Genomic DNA, 21,754 nt, shown 5'->3' with positions numbered 1-21,754 from the left:
AAGAAGTTTAGCACTGGAATTCTTTATATACATATACAGTTTCTAAATTCTCTGTATCTTGTCTATAATATATCAGCACTACTGAGGTTTCTTTGTGGGTTTTTGTTTGGTTGGTTGTTTTTTTGTTGTTGTGTGTGTGTATTCCTGAATTTCCAGTAAAATACATAGCAATTTAAAGAAAACGTCCTGCGTTCTGGAAGCTTGTTCATATGGTACATGTAGCCCAGCTATGTCTGGAATGGGAAAAAAAATAGAATATTTTGACGTTTTGAAACTTGAAGTCATTGTACTACTAAGACTCCAATCTCAGGACCACTTTACAACATATTTCCTTTCTAAAATAATTTTTTTTTTTAAACAGCTAAGGTGACACATTGGACTATGCTATACATTTCCAAGTCATAGCCTAGTTTGCTTTCAATAATGTCTTATTCCCTTTAAATTCACCCCTTAATACATAAGCAACATCACTATCTTTAATGATATGAAAATTGGATTAAACTTAAAAAAAAGAGGGGGGGGGTGGTGGTTGGGGAAGGAGACCTACCTCTCCATGGTTGAAAAAGAAACACATCACTGTAACAAGGCCTCCTAGACGGCTCCCACTGTGAAAAGAACAGGAAAAACAAGTAAAACAGAATCTCATAATGGTCAACGCTGCTTAAAAAATGTGAAGCAGCACTTACGCACAGCTAAGCTTATTGGGGTTGTGGTGGGGAATGCTTTCAAGCATCAAGGGAAAACAATCTACAGTGTACACATAATATTAAAATACTAGTTATCTAATGGTTATTCCAGAGCAGACCACTCTCCACCTATCAGCCCTTTTCTGCAGAACACCAATTTTAACATAAATAACTTCTAAAACAGTTATTCCACTCCTCACAAATTTCAGTTTAGATCATTACATCTGATGCTTCATCTACTGTACCCAGAGCTCGGTCTTGAAGGATGCCAAAATTTTTTTTTTTTTTTTTTTTTTTTTTTGGAACACCAGACAATATAAATGGAGTATTTCTTCTCTAAGATGTCGAGCAGAAAACTTTAGAATTCATGCTCAATTACCCAACAGGGAATTTTGGTCTGAATCTAAGACTATGTTAGGGTAATCAACTCAAGCACGTTCAAAAAACATATGTAGAAATCAATTCATGACATGGTCAATGCAAGATACAATTTAATACTTACATGAAATACTGTGATGTTAACTTGAGAAAAAAATTTAAGCCCTTGACGTAAGGACTTTTATGTTTCTAAACCAATCAAATTCACCTGCTGAAAAATTAGCACCATGGAGTCAACACTAAAACCAAAGATATTACTTAGATTTATCCCATCTCACAACAGCAATAGACAAGGTTCCTATTTGTTTGACTGGGTTTGTAGTTACTTATGTCCTGTGATATAAAGCAAACTGGTTTTGTGCACACAAGTGCACTACTACTCTGAATGACAGAGTATACCATTTTTGCTACTTAAAAAAAAAAAAAGTATCAGTCAGCCGTTAAGATTCTTTAAAAAAACCCGAAACAAACAAACGACAGATCCTTCACCCATCACTAATATACAAGTCAAACGGAATCAGTGAGTTCTGGATACAAAATCTGAGGATTAAAGATACCAACTCAGTGCTAAAACAATTTCCAGAAACTGTGCATTCTTGCACACACTCAACTTTCATTTCACAAATTCTAAAAGCATTAACACTGAAAGCCAAAATGACTAAAAGAATGTGTTTAATATTAAAAAACATTAAGTCTTAGAAACAAAGCGAACCAAAAATTTGCAAAAAAACACACCCCAAACCCAAAACAAAATTCAAGATCTATGCTAAAGGTTAACATTGTGATAAAATCTTAAACTCTACAATGCAAAGGTCTTAACTGTATTATGAATGCTTTAATGCTATCGGCCTCTATAAGCAATCACTATTTTACCATATGACAAAAGATCAGTAAATCTGTAGCACAGAATACGGACATGCACCTTGTCAGGATCTTTTCCAGAAAAAGGAAGTGAGCCTGTTTCACAGGTTATGTATAGTGTTGAGTTAGACTGGTCATCTTCCAACAGTGCAATGCTATCATGTAGGAGATACAGTAGCTAAGCCTTTCTATGCCAATATAAAGGATAAAGGATAACTCTTTCCACAGCAGCTCTCATACCATACTACAATTGGTGAACTACATACCCTTCAGTTGGAACCTACTTCTCCCGTGTTTAATATAGAATAATCTAAATTTAAGAAATAATTAGCAATTTTTAAAGAACTGTAGATGACCCGAACAGTTATACTTTGTCTGGCTCAAATAATGAAAGAACTAGTCTTTTGACTTCCTGGGTACAATAAGCTGAAGCTTAAAGTCATCTGGGGAAATGCTGTAATTCATTGTTGATTAACATGCAAGAAAGAAAATACTGAAAAAGTACTGTCAAAAGGAGATACAGGAAATTTACTGGTATAGTTCCTCAAGTTGCAGTATTTGACAATCAGCTCAAGTATTCTGTCCCTTGACTACAAGGTGAGAGAGGTATAAAGTATTTCTTATCCAAATGCCATTCCATTGTCCATAATAAAAAAAAAAACCCTAGAAAAAACAATTATGTAAGCTTGAGATGATTACTGCTAACAAATTCAGGAATGAAAAGATAGATAAAATACTGGAGGATGGATTCCCACCATCAAATGAGTCAGGCTATAAAAAAATCTTTCAAAATGGATAGCAGAAAGAAATCAGCTTTATGAAGGAGACTTATGCCAATTCATAAGACTACCTACTTCAGTGCAGTGGAATTGCATTATGCCAAATTCAGTTACTGTATTTTTCACACCTTACGGAAAAGCCTATAATATTCTGACTTGCTTTGACTAGGAGGAACAGCCATAATGACTAAGCAGTCATCTAGATCTGGTATCCAACTATGAATATTCTTACAGAATAAATAAATAAATAAGATCAAAAGTCCTACCTGCAGGAAATTTCGTAGTCACTTGTTATTTTTTATAACCCCAGATAGCTAGGGTCTTACACCTTGAAAGAACTGCACTTATATTCTAGTCACCTTAATTACCTACACTGCAGATTATTTATATTAAGAACTGAATTACTATCAATACTTGATAGTTATTTACATTCAACACAGCCGAAGTCTAAGGAAAGTTACTGAGAAATTAAGACCTTAATGATTTTTTAAATAACAATACGTAAAATCTGGGTTTCCACACACCTCCCTTAAGAGAAAAATAAGAAGATAATGATACGAATATTCAAAGTTTCTCTACTTCCACAAAACATGAGACATTAATTCCCTATGTTAAGGAATACTAACATATATGCTTTACCCCGAAACACCTAATAGTTGCACTATGCAACTTCCTCTTTTCACTGTCAGCTCCTGCCCTGCACTATTCTTTGTTTGAACTATCAGCACATGCTTCAGAGTGTGCAGGAAAAAAACCACAAGACAGTGAAGCCAGGAGATGAAGGGAAAAACCAACCATGTCTCAGAGGAAAATGTAGCGGCCTTTTGCTTTTTCACAAAACCAACAAATGAAAATAGAGGTAAACAGAAAAATAGTTCCACTTCTGGTTTTCTGCTGAATATGCAGTCTATTTTTATATGAAAGTATATTACAGTTCCTGAAATTTACAGACAGACACTGAAAACAGAAATTCATAGAAAAAGGGAAGTGTATACATACCTCCAAAAAGAATGCATTATCTTAAAAAATGTTTTGCATTCTCAGTTAAAACTGAGACGTGAAATATGACTTAAGGGAAAGCATTGGGAAGACTCCAGCCTTGGTTGAAAGTACACTGTCATTCAAACTTCATTTTAAAATGAGTTTCACTGATAATTTTAAGAGCAGAAACCTGTCAAAAGCAGTTTAAAAACTGTACAGCATTTAATTTTGTCCACAACCTGGTCGTACCAATAAGATAACACTTCACTAAAATTTTCCACAACTTTTTCTGGCATTATCATTTCTTTTAGCAAAAACCGTCCCTGTTCCAGTAATTTTTTAGCAACAATGTGTATGTAATAAAAAGCACTACTACTGCACAAACAAATAAGTAATATCCCATAAAAATATTTTAGCATTCACTTTTTCAGATTTCTTATAAAAACTAACAGCTAGTACTAATTAAACAGCCCAGTCTCAACTGCCTTACCTGAGGTATGTACCGTATATGAAGAACAGTGACATCATTAATCCATTCAAAAGAAATATCACAGCAACATAAAAGGAAGCAGGGTCTCCCAACCCTAACAAAGAAACAGTTAACACATGTTGTCAAGTATAGAAGAAACGTCATATTGCTTATAAACCACCATACAATCAGTATAATACAGCACATTGCATACTACTTTAATGGAAAAGACAACCAAAAAAGTTAATGTCACCAAGATTATTGTGGAGATTCAATCAGAAGACTACACTCCTGAAAAACAAAAAAAGAAGGAGGGGTAGACACAGCATTGGGGAATCAGCAACAGAACAAGCCAAGAGGGAAGCATTAACTCCAAACAAAAAACCTGCAACATATAGAAGCCATAAGAACATTCTCAGACTACGTTTTAACTTCATACAGCTTTTTAGAACTTTTTAGAACAGCTTTTTAGGTTTGTATTCCCTATACTCCCACTTTGCAGGACTAAATCCATCCATCACACACAACGCTCTTTGTTTCAATGGAAGTCAAGAGATTTTCCAATAATGCAAGTCTTTCAATTTATTCATTCACAAACACTTCTGTGTTCGCACTTCTGTTATTATTCTCTTTCCCATTATTTCTTTAAACCCTCCTGGCATTAATCATTGCAGCAGTACAGTATAAAAAGCTTTATTCATTACAAAGAAGGTAGTAGAATTTCATAGTATGCAGAAATGATTATTCACTATTGCTGAAAATACAGCAAGACTCGAAAGTAAGATGATGATATGCTCACCAAAAATGGTAGTCTCAATAGTTGGTGTTTTTATTCATTTAGTTGGGTTTTGTTTTTACAAAAAACAGGAATGAAAAGTTAACATTTATTCACTGTATACTGCTTCTGACAAAATTAGAGAAAGTGAATTATTCAAGTTTTGAAGAAAGTTCCTATAGCCTTTGTGCAAAGGAAAAATACTAACTTGTCACCACACAAAGACACCTTAAATGATAAAATGAAACAACTTCACAAGCTACTGTCTATCATTCAGCTTTAACTGGCTGTATAATATCTCAAAAGCGCTTCTTGGCAAAGTACTTTTATCACATAATACTTACTTGACAAGCCAATACTTAAAGTGTGGGAAAAAAAACAAAACCAAAAAAGCAGCAGTGTCCAAGCTTTAGTATAAAATTAAAATTCTTATGCTTAATAGCAGGTCACAAGAAGAAGAGGATTCTTCCCAGAACAATCACTACACAAGATTTCTCCAAAAGGGAGCCTTGTAGTTACCCTTTTCCCCTTCCTCCACAGTCCTCAAGCTGTAGTTAGGGGAGGAAATACAGAGGGTAAGTTTCCGAAATGTAGGAACTTGGAATGTATTGGGGATTCTACAGAAGCTACAAAAAAATTAACATATACAATAGCCTCCAATTACATCTAGGACATCTTATTCTTTACAACAGTCCAACATTATGAAGACTCACAGAATCACAGAATGTTAGGGGTTAGAAGGGACCACTAAAGATCATCTAGTCCAACCCCCCCACCAAAGCAGGACCACCTAGAACAGGCGACACAGGAACACATCCAGGTGGGTTTTGAATGTCTCCAGAGAAGGAGACTCCACAACCTCTCTGGGCAGCCTGTTCCAGTGCTCTGTCACCCTCACAGTGAAAAAGTTGTTCCTTACATTAATGTGGAACCTCCTATGCTCCAGCTTGCACCCCTTGCCCCTTGTCCTGTCATTGGCCATCACCGAGAAGAGCCTGGCTCCATCCTCCTGACACTCACCCTTTACGTATTTATAAACATTAATGGGGTCACCCCCCAGCCTCCTCTTCTCCAAGCTAAAGACACTCGGCTCCCTCAGCCTTTCACCATAAGGGAGGTGTTCCACCTCCTTAACCATCTTTGTGGCTCTGCGCTGGACTCTTTCAAGCAGTTCCCTGTCCTTCTGGAACTGAAGGGCCCAGAACTGGACACAATATTCCAGAAGTTTCAAAGTCCAATATAGGAATTCAACCTAGGTAGGAGGATCCATCTAACAAGCAAAGCCCACATTCTCACCCTGGTGTTCTTAAAAGTATCTTTTTTTCATGCTTCTCACTTATGCTGTGAACTTGCCAAAAACACAGGCTTAGCCAAATGAAAGCATGTCAGTGATAAAGACACAGGAACATTTATTAATTCTGAAAGAGGTAAAGCCACAATTATATGCTTCCAGGACAAAACTAGAATAAAACACAACTCACCCTCACAGCTTTCAACAGGACTAAGCCCTTTTCCTCTGTTTACAGTCCAACATGTCTTTGTCGGTACACCAAGGAAATCCATAATGGCAGTATAAGCGCGGTACCAGCTGGCGAGGACCACCTAGGTGGGAAACAGGATTTGAAGTCTCTGAAAAGGAACTTCAAGATTAGCTCAATGCCCAAAGTAACTTCCCATGACAACTGGCCCTCATCCAGGATTTTTTTTAAACTGAGAGATTATCTAACTACTTAGCATTTTGACCATAATTTCCTAAAGGCATCCAACATAGACCAAGTGTTCATTAATAGACTAAAATTATGCCTGCTTTAGAAGAGAAATAATTTCATGCATCAAACTACAATATTTTAAAAAATTATATATTTCTGTATGTCTGGAAGGTTCCCTATTTAACTGTTTTTAAAATCCCAGATTTTGTTGACAGAGGAGAGTTAGCCAAATTAAATCCATTCAAACCAATTAATATATTTTTCCACCTAGCAAGAATATTAATGGACCAAATCTCTAGGGTTTTTACTCAGATAAACTTTTGATAGGCATGCATTAGAAAGGGCTGCCAGATGCAATGTAAGACAGCATTTCCATTTTCCATGCAAAGGTCGTAATGTTCTTAGAACAACAACCACCAAATTAAACCTCAACACCTGACACAGAAAACATCAGTATTTTACACACAGAAAAATGACTCATCTCACAGCAAAGTCACTAGTTAACATTACCAATGTCAGGATATAACTGACTTATAGAGCTCCTAAATGAGTAATGTGGCCATTCCAGTTGAGCTGCTTTGAAAGTTATAATCCAGGGGTTCCCAGACTGTTTCACCACTGCAATATTAGCTGTCTCAGCCCTGTGTCACAGAAAATATGTACAAGAAGGATGATTCCCTCTCTTCTTTCTCCATACAATTAATAGAAATCTTTATGTGACTTCTATCTTCGAGAAGGGCAAGAAGGAAACACAGGGAATTACACCTTGATCTCCGAGAACATGGTGGAGTAAATCCTCCTGGAAACCACTTCCAAACATACCAAGGACAAAAAAGCGATTGGAAGCGGTCAGCATGGATTTACAAAGGGGAAATCATGTCTGCCCAAATTCACAACCTTCTGAGATGACTGTCTTGGTAGATGAGGGGACAGCTGTAGATTTTTTTTTTTTGTATCTGGTGCCAATTCTGTTCTACATCTTAAGACTAGATGATGGCACAAGAAAACACCCTCAGCAAGTTTGGACATGATACAAAATCAGAAGGACTGGTTAATGCTTTTGCTGCCAGAGGGACCTCAACAGGCTAGAGAAATGGGCCAACAGGAATCTGATGAAAGGGAAATGCCAAGTCCTGCACTGGAGAGGAATACCACCATGCACCAGTACAGACTGGAGTTGACCAACTAGAAAGCAGTTTTGCAAAAAAGGACCTGTAAGTCCTGGTGGACAAGTTGTACTTGAGCCAGAGATAGGCCCTTGTTGCAAAGAAAGCCAAATGTATCCTCAGCTGTATGTCACCTGAGGAGAGGAGAGAGGAGATCCTTCCCCTCTATTCAGCACTGCTAAGGCTGTATCTCCAGTGCTGTGTTCAGTTATGGGTTGCCCAAGACAAGAAGGACATAGAATAAAGATGACTGAGACAGACTCCTTCCAGTTGACAAGATGAGAGACAATGAGCACAAATTGAAATATAGGAAATTCCAGCCATACATAGTAAAAAAAAACTTTCTTACTTTCAGTGTGGTCAAACACTTGAATGCGTTGCCCAGAGGTGGAGATATTCAAAACAAAACCGCAGATGGCCCTGAGCAACCTGCTCTACTTCACCCTGCTTCAAGCAGAGTGTTGAGACTAGACGATCTTCAGACATCCCTTCCCACCCCAACTGTTCTGCAATACTGTAAGTCATTCATTTTTAATACCAGGGCTCCAATCATCATGTCTCACTTCATCTGTGGCCTTTACACTCTCACAATGTAAATCTTATGCATTTAAAATACAACTACATCTTTCTAGACCACGACTTCCTGCCTCAATAGTCTGTCCTGTAAAGTACACTACCTTGAATTCCTGGAGGTTTCCTGAACATCTGTGTTCTGGCATTTCTGACTGCACATATACACACATGAACCAGACGCTTGCCCCATCTCCAGATAGGCAACAACAGGACTGGGGAACCAAATCCAAGTCTTATCACCTGAATGCAGTTTGTACACTGCCAACAGCACACATATGGCAGCTTAGAGACATCTGTCTAGCGTATCTGCATCATCAGCCCTGAAGCTGACATTACCCTAAGCACACAATACATTCTTGCTGAACCAATGTTGCACAGAAAAATCTTACCGATTTATCAACTTAACCTTTTTACGCCACAAGTGCTGGTGTCTGCTGCAGATGTCACCACACATGAATACTCCCTAAAAAGGTACCAGGTTAGGTACTTCATGCAAAACACAGAAATGTTTTTTGACAAAAGCTATTTTACACGAAACAGTTAACACAGGCAAAGAAAGGGAAGCAAATCAGTAGTACAAAACTGCAAGGTCAATTAGAGCATAATGGCATTTTTGGAATTTCTACTGTCTCATATCAGATGAGGCAGTAAACGCAAAACTTGGAAAACAAAAGACTGTCTCTCAGACTCAGTAGATCTCTGTGGGTGGGCCAGTCCTTTGCTGTAAAAGAACATGTAGAAAAGTCAATCGCTTTTACTAGTTGCCTTTGAGTAAGCACTTTAACGCCAACTACACTATACCCATCACTCCAACTCAAATTTTCATCATCACTGCCACACACAGAAATATCAACTGTTCCGTAACAAGGAACCACCAGAGAGTAAACATAACACGTTATCTCTCCGACACAGAAATTAACACATTATCTCTCTGCCATGTTGCATCAGGGATCACACATGAAAGCACCACAACTACTGGAACAACCTGACTATGCAGCAAATACCTGGAAACCCAAGACTTTATTGGAACTATAATATTGTCCAACTACTAAGACTGACTTGTTTCTTTTGACAGATTTTTTTTCACTGCTTGTATTTATAATTTATACAGATGATGTAGTGATTGCTATGGACTCACTTTACGGTTTTTTTTCCTTCTTTCGAAGTTTTCATGGCTAGTACCAGCTGTACATGCAAGTGAATTGTTCTACTCTTCTTAATGGGTTTATTAATCCTGTTTAGCAACTGAATTTCAAAGCTGGTTTTGATGCAATTCCTTTTGAAATCCGCTAAACAAATAAACATTTTATTAAAATTCAGTCTTAATGGCACGATTTGGCTCAAAAAGCTGGGAAGATCCTAAAATATCAAACAGGAAATGAAACACTTTCAGAAAACAGGACTGGGTACTGAGTATCAGAAGGAAAGATTTCACTGCCTATAAATAAATCCACAAGCATCTTCCCATCACCTAGACCCACTATAATCATAAGTAAAGTCAGATAAATTTGGAGAATGTACTCTGAAAGCCAAGTTGCACCTATTGACAGTTTCATAGACGTAGTTATGTGAAAACAAAAGTACTCAAGAAATACACTTTAAAAAACAAAAAAGAATACTTACAGGAAGGCTAGACATCAAGCAGTAAGTGACTGAAAGGAGCAGAGGAGAATATTTGTCTGCTTTGCATGTCCACACAGGCACAGAAAAAACTAATTCATTGATAGCCTACCACCAAGTTCTGTGAGCCACTACAATCCTACAAAACTCTGAATGGACAAGCCTACATGTTTTGCTCAGTAATCTACCCAACATTCTTACAGAATGTCAGCCACTATATCTGATTGCTCTTCTTTTGATTTTTGTCATCCAATTTACTTAGTCATCTTTCATGGTCATACTGATAATTCTCCAAGAGCAAGTTCAATTTGATTTTTGCAGACTATAGCTGAAGTCAATAAATATTTCTCAGCTAAAGAAAATAACTTCAAATAAGGCATATGTTCCTCATGTTACATTTCTAGTATTGAACTGCAATCCCTCTGGAGTTAAAAAAAACCCAAAACCAAACGAGCAACACCACCACCCCCGAAAACAAACCCAAAACCAGTGAGACAGTAACAAAAAGCACTCATCTATAGCATTTAGTTCTTCCAGAGGAAGGAATTAAGAAGTAAATGAAATCACTATATGCAAGTGATATACATACGCATGCCCAGAACTCTTACAGATACAGTTCCTGAAAGCAGCTCTGCTCCGACAGAGCAGGAGAATGAGCATAAATGCTAGCACCCAACAATTACAGCCATTACTAGTCCCTGGTTCTCCAAAAAATAAGCTTTTGCTGACACATGGAGTTACAGAAATGCACATTAACCAAAGGAGTTTTCCCTTTGCAAAACATTTGAGACACACTGGCAAAACCATAAGAAAGAGAAAACCAAACATTTCTGTATTTAAAGACATGTCTTTTTTGTGACAAAAAAGCAGAGTAGGAACATAATCTAACCAGGAAACAATTCTAACATCAAGTACATACAGAACAGCATCAGTCAGTCTTCTACAGAGGAATTTCTTCTGCAACATGCAAGTAACTATTACCATTCATGGATTTTAGGGCCACAGTGAACTGTGATGTGTTAGGTCACTGTCCTACAGAAAATGCAAGCCAAAACAACCAACCTCTCAGTACCTGTATCACCGCAGGCATTACTGTCACATACTTTATATGTCATACTTCCTGAAGTACACAATGCCATCAACTTACTTGCTTTCAGTGAAAAGAACAAAAGAAGACAAGTAGTATATAATCAGACTGAAACTTTAGGGCATGAAAGTATTCACATTTGATTGGACATACTTGAAGTCTGAGAATTGATCACAATCTATGAAGTAATGTTCTCATTTTAAAACTGGAACTAAAATACGGTATTTAAGCAACATTTCATTAGTCACTGTGTCTTTGCAACCACATTCCAGAGTAACATTTCTTACAAATGTGTAGTCAAACCTGAAGAAATGAAAGAATTATCAGGAGGTATTATTTTTAAATCATAGCTCACCTCTGGGTAAAGATTGAACCTTTGTAAGGTGTTAATCACTAAAGGATATTCAGTTAGCCTGTCATTCATAATTGCCCACACTCCATTCCAAAATGATGGTGCTTCAATAATGATCTTGAAGTAGGAATAATAAAGACCCTGCAGGAGAACAGAATCATTATTTACAATTAAAGAAGTCACTTCTGCTTCATGAACTGCCATACACAAGCTTTGTTTTTAAATCAAATTTTGTAGTATAACAAATAGGACAAAATTATTCAAGATGACTATCCAGTTTTTCGAGTCTCTTCTATTAGTGCCACTGAAACAAGCGATGTGGCTTTCCTTTCGCCTCGTTTCATAGCACACCTGAAAATCTCTCCTTTGGACTGGTAACTATGCACTAGTATAGTATTTCACAATTCTCAAAATAAAAGCAGCCAAAAGAAAAGGTACATACGCATGCAAACATTTATTAATTACAAAAATTATTTTAAGAAAAAACACTGCATAACAAGCCTATAATTGAAAGTAAGCTACAAGATACTTGTAGGTCCTCTAGAATCACAGTTTTAAATTATGTTTTGAGTAAACTGTGAAGAGATACATTCATAGTGACCAGTTGCAAGACACACAAATGCTCTGCAGGTAAGAGTGTAATGCATGTTAGTTGCAAGATATCATTATATTTACTTATAAGGAAGGTATTAAATTTTGGAAAGCCCACAATCACAAGATTACAGACAGAAGTTTTCCAGTTGCTGAATTTTTATTGAAACATAATCTAACCATTTCCGTGCGAAAAGCCATTTCTCTTTCTAGCGTTGACAGGTGAGAAAAATGACGGTCATTTTCAAAAAGAGTTGTTATGTGACACCTGTTAAAAGATAATAATAGTTAAAACTGAATAAAGAATTTTAGAACCTGTACTAAGTCATATATACCAAGGAACACCCAGAAAAACATTCAACGAAGACCCAAAGTTTACTTACAAACTGCTACTTTAATTTACTCCTACAGTTATACCAACATTCTCCTCTATTCAGATTCTTTTAAATGGAAAAAAATATGAACCCATAGAGCATCTATTAAATGCTATCATGGAATTACTTATAATACTCTAATGTTACTTATAATACTCTAATGTATTTTAACTTAAGTGCAGACACTTAACGATCAAAAGTTTAATGCTATTAAAACTATCAAGTGCATACTAGGAAAGAAAATTCAAATCTGACAAACCAAAATAATCATATACTACAAACTGGTGAAAATAACAGTGCATATACAAGTAGCGTATGTTTTTCCACAAAAATCATTCCTGACTTGTATTTTTACACAGTTATCTGCCATTACATACAGATGTGCTTACCATCAAAAGTATATTTAAATAAACGTGCAACTATAGGGGGGGAGGGGGGCGGGCAGGGAGCCAGGAAAAATGCAAAGAATTCTGGAGGCAAAACCTGCAATTTCCAAGAGAAGCTTCACCTCCAGAAAGGACAGGAAAAGGAAAAAAAAAAAAACCAGCAGTGCACACAACTCTGCTTTTGAATAGGAATTTGCAAGAAACTAAGTACTAAAAATCAATACTTCTTTTTCAGCTAGGAAACAGAGTGGCAGAAGCTGTTACTTTCTAACTGCAGAAGCAGCCGGTGAAAAACTACAGAGCCATTCCATTTAAAATCTATACTACAAAAAAGAAGGGTGAGGATTAAGATGGAACCTGAAACACAAGGATAACATTGACAAAAAGTAGTTGAAACACCATACTTCTGTACACAAAGAAAACATTGGCCAGACTTCTCTGAAGAGGTTAGAGAAAACATGACGTAAAACTAAAAAATCGAAGCAGAATCTAAATAAGTAGAGCACAGGAGAAAGTTAAAAGGATTTACCCAGACTTTCAAAACACACTGAGAGTAAAAAAGGTCTGTTAGTGAAAATGCACCTGAATTTGTATAGCCAAGCAACAATTTTCCACCTAGAAAGCAGACTTCACTCTTTGCTCAACAGGCTTAAAAAACCTTTCATGTCAGCTTCACAAAACCAGAATTATTCATTATAGAGACAACAATTTGGTTTTCAGAGGAAAGATCTAAATATAAATTATCCCAATAGCTTGTCTAAGTATAAGTAAAAATGATATTTTTATTATTTTAAAATACTATATTAACTCTCAAGCAATAAATTTAACCTTACCAATGCAGGACTCCTGCAAAAGCAGCTGTAAAGGAAACAAAAGGTGTCAAGTTACTCAAATATTTAAATAACTGAACATGAAATCATGTTCACTAAAGTAATTACAGTACTACTTCAGAGATGCACAGAAGGTACTCAGCCTCCAGAGGAACAGAAGAACAGAACACCTGAATTAACTTTCATTGCCAGCTCTTTGAAAATCTGAAATTATGCTGATAGCATTCAGCAATACACAATGTTCCCACCTTTAACCTGCATCACTCAAGTTGATCAATCAGAATCTAAGGCACCTATTTCAGCTATCAATAAGTAAACTGAATTACAAGCAGTTTTTTAAATAAGCATAAATATTTTTAACACTTTTAAGATACCTACTGTGACTGTTCCACTCAACTCCTGCTCAGATTTTGGCTCACATCTCATGCTAAGGCCTGATGTATGCTAGGACCAGCACTGTTAGGCCAAAGCAAGGGCAACACATAGGCAGGACCCAGTGGCCGGAAAGTGCTAAAGGTCATTACGCAGCCATTATTGCCTGCAGCTTGCTGTCTCCTGCAGCTGCAATCTTTGCATATTGATCATCTGGCAGTTTCTTCAGAATCTGCTAACTCATGGAAATGGTATAGATCAAACTTCCAAGCTGGAAGGTATAAATACATCAGCTTACCCAAAAAGTTTTTGAAGCAGATCCAGCAGCAGCTGGACTGCTGAGGCTTTTGTGCTTCCTGGTGTGATAGAGGGGACACCTGCACCATGATGGAAGAGGAAGGATGAGCACTCCCACCATCAGCTAGGTAACTGTTTTGCTCATAGGTGCACAAATTAGGAGTTACAACTTCTGAGATGCAAATTAAGAGAACTTGTGAGTTAGAAACCTCATGCCTTAAGCGATGAATTAGTGAATTCCAATGTTAGACCGGTCTGTACAAAGTGGACTGAGTCTTTGTTTGTCATGCTTGTTTGTTTTCTTTCCTAATGAGCTCATAAAATAAAGGTTATTTTACAGAGTACATTATCCTGTAAATTTGAGAGATCCAAACGGGTCGTGACAACAAAGGCAAATCCAATTGAGACCACAATTGCCAAAAGAGGTAGACTCTGCATGTAATGTCCATTTGAAGACTATCTGCACTGTTGACATGTAGGTACAGACCCAGGGAGGTAATGTGAGGGACAAAGGGAAAAGACAAATCATATAAAGTGATGGGTAAACAGTTTAGGTCTCTGACTTCTTGAGCATGACAAGATCCACAGAGAGCAGAAGCCACTCCATTTTGCATGGGCAGCATTCACAACATATCCAGAGTTCACCATGGAAGCAAAGCCAGCATGAGCGAGTGAGAAAGGGTAGGCATTCAGAAGGACCATAGTGCTCCTTCTAGACTGAAGGTGTCTTGGTTGCCCTCTAGGCACACAGCGGCTCCCTGTCACAGAAAGGTCAGGTAGACTGGTTGCCTTCAATCCAAGAAAATCTTTACAGTTAATGAAGAGCCTTCTTCTTCACATAGGCTATATGGAGCAGAGAGAAAGCAGAGAGGCCATCACCCTCCCTGTGCCCACCGGCCGGAGCCAGGAAGGTGCTGAGCACCGTGTCCCTCTCCAGGGTGCTGATCCGCACACACAGGCTGCAGCTCACCGGCACCCGGGCACTGCCCTCGCCCCTGGGACCACAGGGAATGGGTCCAGCTGCTTGCACATATGCAAAGCATCCATCCATGCCTGCACACTGACGCAGCATATAGCCTGAGCGTTAGCAAACGCGCATGTGCTCAGACTTCATGTTACGTGCATATGGCGGTCTGTTTCTGGAAGGCAGCAGGGACAAGAGAAAGAAAAACACCTTCACAAAACCACTGAAGTTCTGTGGAAGAGGAGTGGACTGAAAGTATACATTCCCAAATCACACGTTTGTTCAACACAAAGCCTGGAAGTGCTGCTGCCGACAGTACTTGTTATCACTGTCACTACAGGTCGTAATGCAACAAACTACATATATGAACCTCAATTTTAATATTAAAGTTTGTATACAAAGATGTGTGAGGTGAAACTGGGTAAGACAGAAAAAAAAGAAAAATTACCTAAGGGGAAAAAAGTTTCTAAACTACCTGCCCGTATAATTTAACATTTACCTCATTACATACTTTACACAGTAGCTGAGGTTGTATAATACCACACTGAAACTTCCTTAAGAGTTTTTCAGCTCCACTTCAGTCACTGAAGCAGTTTTCTCAGAGAAGCCTAGATTTCAGGTAGAAAATGAATACCACAAGCTTTCATTTAAAACTTCACATTTTTATATATACTTTCTATTAAAAAAAAAAAAATTGGATTGCTCAGTATGGTTCACATTAAGTGGAATTTAATGTCTTAGGAAAGTTTCAGGAGATACAGATTTGTTTTCTACTCAGGACATTTACATTAGTTCTCACTGAGAGCTGCAAACTCCTTTTTCAGAAAAGCACATATGGGTATGATATGGAATTCCGGGTAACCACACTGGCTATACCAGCAAACCATACTCTATAAGCAAACACATTTTGCAGTAATTGTATGGAAAGAAACAGAACAGTCTATACCTTTCTTAGTTATTACTTATCAAGTCTCATATTTGCACAAGGCATTATTTCATTTCTCAGCAAATTTTCTAAGATTCCCAATAAGATTAGATGCTGAAATACATTTACATATTCATACCCTAACTACAAAAAACTTCATCAATTTTAAGACAGGTTACAGTTAAGAATATACAGTAAATTAAAAATAAACTCACATTAGCTACCAGTACTGTTCATGATTTCAAATCTATGTGGTTCCAAATAAGCCAAATATGCAGTATTTTAGTGTTGCAAATAAATTATCTATTAATATGGAAATTACATTTCAGATTCAAACATACCACTTATTTCATAGAGAAAACAATATATTTAAATCTGATTCTTTCTTTCAGTAAATGTTTTATTTAAAGTCAATGCATTAAGTCTAAACACATTCACAGTTATTTTGGAGAATTTCATATACATTTCTACAAAACTTCACAATTACATGAATTGCTGTGTGATTATCAAAGGTCTTCATTTTGTACTTATCATTCTAAGTAGAAAATGAAAACCTTTGATAATCACACAGCAATTGATGTAATTACTCACATTTCAAGAGACAATGCGATTAATCCATAGGCTTCCACTACGAGTCCAAATCGGTATTTTTCAACAGACTGCATCCAGACTTACATCAAGCTGGTTTCCGATTGAAAACATGCCGATCAGCTCTCTTAAATTACCATCCTTTGATCCCATTAACATATCTACTGGGGAGGGAATGAAGGAGAGGACAGGAGAGAGTCCTAACACTACAAAGGCTTATACAGCTACTATGTACTTGAACTTGCAGATGCCATTTTCTCGCCCAGCCTAAGAATCCCTAAAAGCAAAGCATATGATCAGTTTTTTGCAGACTAGAGCTATTATGTAAAATCTGATAGTTTATTCTTCAGATTTCCTATTTTTGCCTGTGTTCTGTTCTAAGAAAAGCAATATGAATGGCATATAAGAAGCATTCTAATTCTGGAAATTAAATACTGAAAAATAAAGCCATAATATACAGAACTCGCTTACCAAGAGAACCACAAATGCTGAGATGCTGTAATGCAACAGGATGTGAAATGTACTAGAAACTGACTAATACTTTGCAAGTATCCCCAAAGTGCTAGGTAGAAGTACAGCAGAACTGGGAACAATGAGGAATGTGCAAGAACCGACTACTTAGTCAAGATGTTCCATTGTGAGATTCCGTGCCGTCTAGAAAGGATGTCTTCAAACAAGGCCTCTCAATTCAGTGATCATTTTAAAAAAGCCCAACATAATAGGGCAAAGTGTTGCACAAGAATGTCCTTGAAAATCAGACCACCTCATTGTTGCATTAAACTGGAGATAATTCTTAAGAGAAAAGAAGTCCCCACCCTATAACAAAACTAGCTCCAACTGTGAGAGCCTCTGTTTTTTAAAAACTGGACCTTAAAGCTTAAGCAAAGCAACAACAAAAATTCAAATACCACTAAAACTAACCAAACAATGCTATTTCATATGTAGCATACATACATTCTTTGCTACTGCAAATATTGTATGCTTTTATGTACTTTGCTATTAAGGGTATACTCCTATTAGAAATATATAAGTGTATATATATATGTGTGTGTGTATATATATATATATATAAAATCCTGAAGTATTTAATAGGTTATCTGGGTTTCACAGTCAAAATCAAACTCCAGAAATTATAAAGCTCTCTACCTAATCTGCTCTCAAATTTCAATCAAAGCAAAGTATTTTTCAATTCTGACCATCATTTTAACGTTTCTATGTCATTTAAGTAACCACTAATCTAGGAAACACTGAATAAACAGAGGTGAGCAAAGAAATTCAGGAACAGTTTATTCATCAATTAGTTTGTAAGGTAAGGGTTGTTTCCCTACTACTACTACTTTGCAATGTAATTCATCAAACCGAAGAAATTCCCTTTGGCAACACGCACTACTGGCGGTGTGATTAACAGTACCAGCATCTTCGGAATACCCTGACAGTCTTTTAATAGAATACCTTTAAGAGTATATCTAACTGTGCATCTGACAAATATGCTATTATTTAATATTTGCTAACTTCAGGAACGCATTTCTTATTCAATTTTGCCAATACTTTAGAAGCTTTTTCCAAGACTTTGGCCGTTAGCCATTTTATTATTTACTCCAAAATATTCCCAAAAATAACATCTGAATTTACATTCACCCTATAGTTGTATGTTACTCCACCTGTAATCCTTCCAAAACAAGATGTTTTCATTACATTACTTAATAAGAGTTGCCTTCCCCCCCCCCCCTAGAAATGAATGACTGGATAGGAGAGATCCATAAATATCTGCACAATTATTTTCCTACAAATGTTCTAATACCACATCAACTGCTACGATACCAGCTTTACAAAAGTTACCAGGTAGGATGTTATTTCCTGTCCCCTTTCAACATAAGCTATGCTTTTTTGGTTTTCCAAGTTGTATTTCCAAATATATTTTGATACAGTTTACAGTTCCAGAGAAGAAGGGTAAAAACAGTATTTTGCCCCTACGTATTCCTCCTACTTACCCAGAAGGAAAGTGAGCCATATCTTGGTATCAGCTTTTATGACGAAGGCCTTTCTGTCATCGACAAATACTGTCAAAAGAAAAGAAACACCTTAAGAACAGCCTCTGTAAAAGGAAATCTGTTTGAACTCTGCAGCACTAGTTTTCTGTAAAAATCCTGACTAGACTTCAAAAATGCTGAAGGAAATTTCACGCAGCATGTTGATAACTACACATAAAAGCTTTAAACACCACAGATAGACTATTACGGTGACCACACAAATCATCAGGTTTTTAATTCCCGAAACGACTTGTACAAAATAACTTGTCAAAAGCAGATTTCTACATAGATATGTTATAGACACGTTTGCTCAAATAGAAAGTCAGACTTTTAAAAAATAAGCAACCCTCCATCCTTTCAGCAAAGCGTTACGAAGAAATAGGTTGGTCACGCCAACACTATAAGCTGAGCTAGTCAACACGATTAGAGGCTGTTTTAACAAGAGTTAGTTACACAAACAGAGTATTTTCCCGGTTTTCTCCCAAAGGATGCTAAAGGGGTAAAAAGCACGTTTCCTTCCCCTCGCCCCCGATCTTCACCGATACCAATGTGGGTCTCGTCAGTTGTTTTTTTAACCTCCTCCCGCTGTGACAGGCTGAGGGACGGGCACGGGGAGAGCGGGAAAGCAACCGGCCACCAGGCGCTGCCCCAGAACACATCCCTCCAGCGGGGAGACGCCGAGAGGCCGCGGGGGTGCCCGCTCCCTGGCCGAGGCGCTCCGCTCCCCGCCGCCCCCGCGGCGCCTTCCCGAGGAAGGACGTCCCGACGCTCCCCTTCCCCAGCCGGTAGCGAAAAGCCACCGCCAGCGACAGGGGCTCTGGCGCCGTGCCGCTGCCCCTGCCCGGCTCGCCTACCGACACCCGGAACGAGGGGAGGAAGGAGAGACCGAGCTCCATCCCACTTCCCCCGCGCGGAAGGGCTGGCCCCCCAGCCGGGCGGGGACGGAGAGAGCGGGGAGGGTGCGGGATTTAGGGGAAGGAGGTGGTTCTCTCCCCTCACCCCCCCCCACCTCACCTCGGAGCCGGTCTCTGCAGACGCGCAGGAGCCTCAGGGGGCCGCGGCCCAGCGCGTCCCGCTCCCCCTCAGCCGCGGGCCCCTCCCTCCAGGGTCTCTGGGGGTCGCTCCTGGCTCCTCGCCGGCCGCCGCCTCCCTTCCGCATGGCGCGGGCCCCGCCGGCGACCTGCCTGCCAGGCGAGTGTGGCTGGCGCCCGCGGCCGCTCCTGGGGCTGGCGCCCGGCGACTGGTGCTGTTGTTGCCCGGGCTTGAGCGGCGGCGACTCTTTGTTCCTGCCTCGGGTCGGGACGACCATCTCCGCATAGTCCCCGCCGGGGCCGGGGGGTGCCGCGCCGGAGGGGAGGGAAGGGGAGGTGAGGGGGGCGGTCCTTAGCGAGGAGGTTCCCCCACCCCCGGGCAGGGCCCGGAGGCCACGGGGCGGAGACGGAGCCGACAGGCTCGTAGTAACGGGGCGAGGGGGTGGCGGGTCACTACTCCGCCAGGCTGCGCCGCCGCCGCTCGCTCGGCCACGTGGGGGCGGGGCGGGCAAGAGCTCCCAGCGCCCCCCTCCCTCGCTCCGCCCCGCCGCTCACGCACGCGCCGCCCCGGAGCCCAGCGGCCGCGGGGAGCCGTTGCTCCCTCCCCCCAGCGCGCCGCACGTGCTGCCTGCCCCGCGCGCGGGGCTCCCGCCGCCTCGCGGCCTACGGCAGGGCCCTCCCTCAGGGGAGGCGGGAGCGGGGATCTTCCTGCTCGCCTCCCCCCTGAGGGACGGCTGCGGCTTTCCCGCCGGCCTCCCCGCGGGCCGGGCTGCCCGTGCCCCTGCGCCGCGGTGGCCTCCTGGTCCCTTCTCCGCGGGTCCTCTCCTCCAGTGTATCTCTCCGTTGCCTTTCCGTTGCCCGTTCCTGAGCCGTTTAGCTTCGTTGCAGTTAAATGGAACCCACCCCAGAAAGACAGGAGATCTCTCCAGAGTGCCCCCTTGTCAAATTCACAAATTTTAACTGCCGGAAGGTGACTTGGTTGTGTTGTTACTATATCCCAGGGGCTTCCCGGCCACAGAAATCACCCCCCCTTCCTCTTCCTCCTTGTTTTGGAGTTCGAATGTGGGTTTGCCTTAACCGTGTGCCAGCTGTGTGGCAACACCTCTGCGGCCTCGGCCCCAGGCAGGGCTGCCAGCAGCGCCAAGCTCTCGGCTCACGGGCAGCTCCAGCCAAAACATTTCTCTGGGTTCAGGGGTTAAATGGTCCTGGTACACAGAGGTCCTGTGTAATACGGGCTCTCCAGACCTGAAATGCTGTTTCACAACTTTTCTAGAGCAGTCATCTTCAGTGCCTCACAGCAGCAACTAGTGTAGCTCCTACAGGTGGAATCACTGGTCTTTTAAAGGCGGTGGATCTACAACACAACCCAGCTACAGCAAAACTGTCTTTCCTCCTCCTGCCCGTGCTTTTCTGCTCTGCAGGCAGCAGCGGTCAGACAGTGACTCATCCAATAGGGATATATTAATTCAATTACCACTTCTTGATAATGTTGATCAAACAGAGGGGAGTATAACCTCTTCATTACTGCAACCTGTCCAAACAGATCCATTTCACCCTTTCCTCCCTAACCTCTTGTTATTTTTTTCCCCTGGAAGTTCTTTCTTGACCGTACATTTTCCTTGCCTCCCAGGTGCTCTTCTTTGCCATCTTAGGCTTTTTTTTTTCTGACCCTGCTCACGCTTTCTCTCTATAACTTTCTGCTCCCAAGTTTTCTATGTGTTTGAGTTTTCTTGGCATCATCTTTCCACTCAGCTCCTTGCTTAGTTTTCCTAACCTTCCCATCCATTTCCTCTGACATAACAGATCTTTCTAAACTGTTTACAACTTCTGTTCTTTATTTTCATCTCCTTTTCCTAATTATTTTTATGAATCCTACCCTGTGAAATGCAACGTTTGAGCCTTATGCGGCAAATGCGATACTGACATAGTA

At 39.9% G+C, this 21,754-nt stretch overlaps 1 protein-coding gene across 1 annotated transcript in view; it reads right to left on the bottom strand.

Annotated features, from left to right (window-relative positions):
* The window catches only part of DPY19L1 (dpy-19 like C-mannosyltransferase 1), a 44,782-nt gene extending 24,680 nt beyond the window's left edge, over positions 1-20,102 (bottom strand). Inside the window, exons 1-8 of the mRNA XM_086467673.1 lie at positions 19,808-20,102; positions 18,755-18,823; positions 13,621-13,645; positions 12,208-12,295; positions 11,440-11,577; positions 6,411-6,531; positions 4,176-4,269; positions 548-605 (exon numbers count right to left, since the gene is read on the bottom strand). Of these exons, the coding sequence (XP_086323799.1) occupies positions 548-605; positions 4,176-4,269; positions 6,411-6,531; positions 11,440-11,577; positions 12,208-12,295; positions 13,621-13,645; positions 18,755-18,823; positions 19,808-20,102 (888 nt within the window). The remainder of the gene's footprint in view (positions 1-547; positions 606-4,175; positions 4,270-6,410; positions 6,532-11,439; positions 11,578-12,207; positions 12,296-13,620; positions 13,646-18,754; positions 18,824-19,807) is intronic.
* Positions 20,103-21,754: the final 1,652 nt, after the last annotated feature.

The sequence above is a fragment of the Leptosomus discolor genome, chromosome 7 (assembly GCF_034619465.1).
Source record: "Leptosomus discolor isolate bLepDis1 chromosome 7, bLepDis1.hap2, whole genome shotgun sequence".
Lineage (NCBI taxonomy): Eukaryota > Metazoa > Chordata > Aves > Leptosomiformes > Leptosomidae > Leptosomus > Leptosomus discolor.
This window is presented reverse-complemented; position numbering and strand designations above follow the sequence as displayed.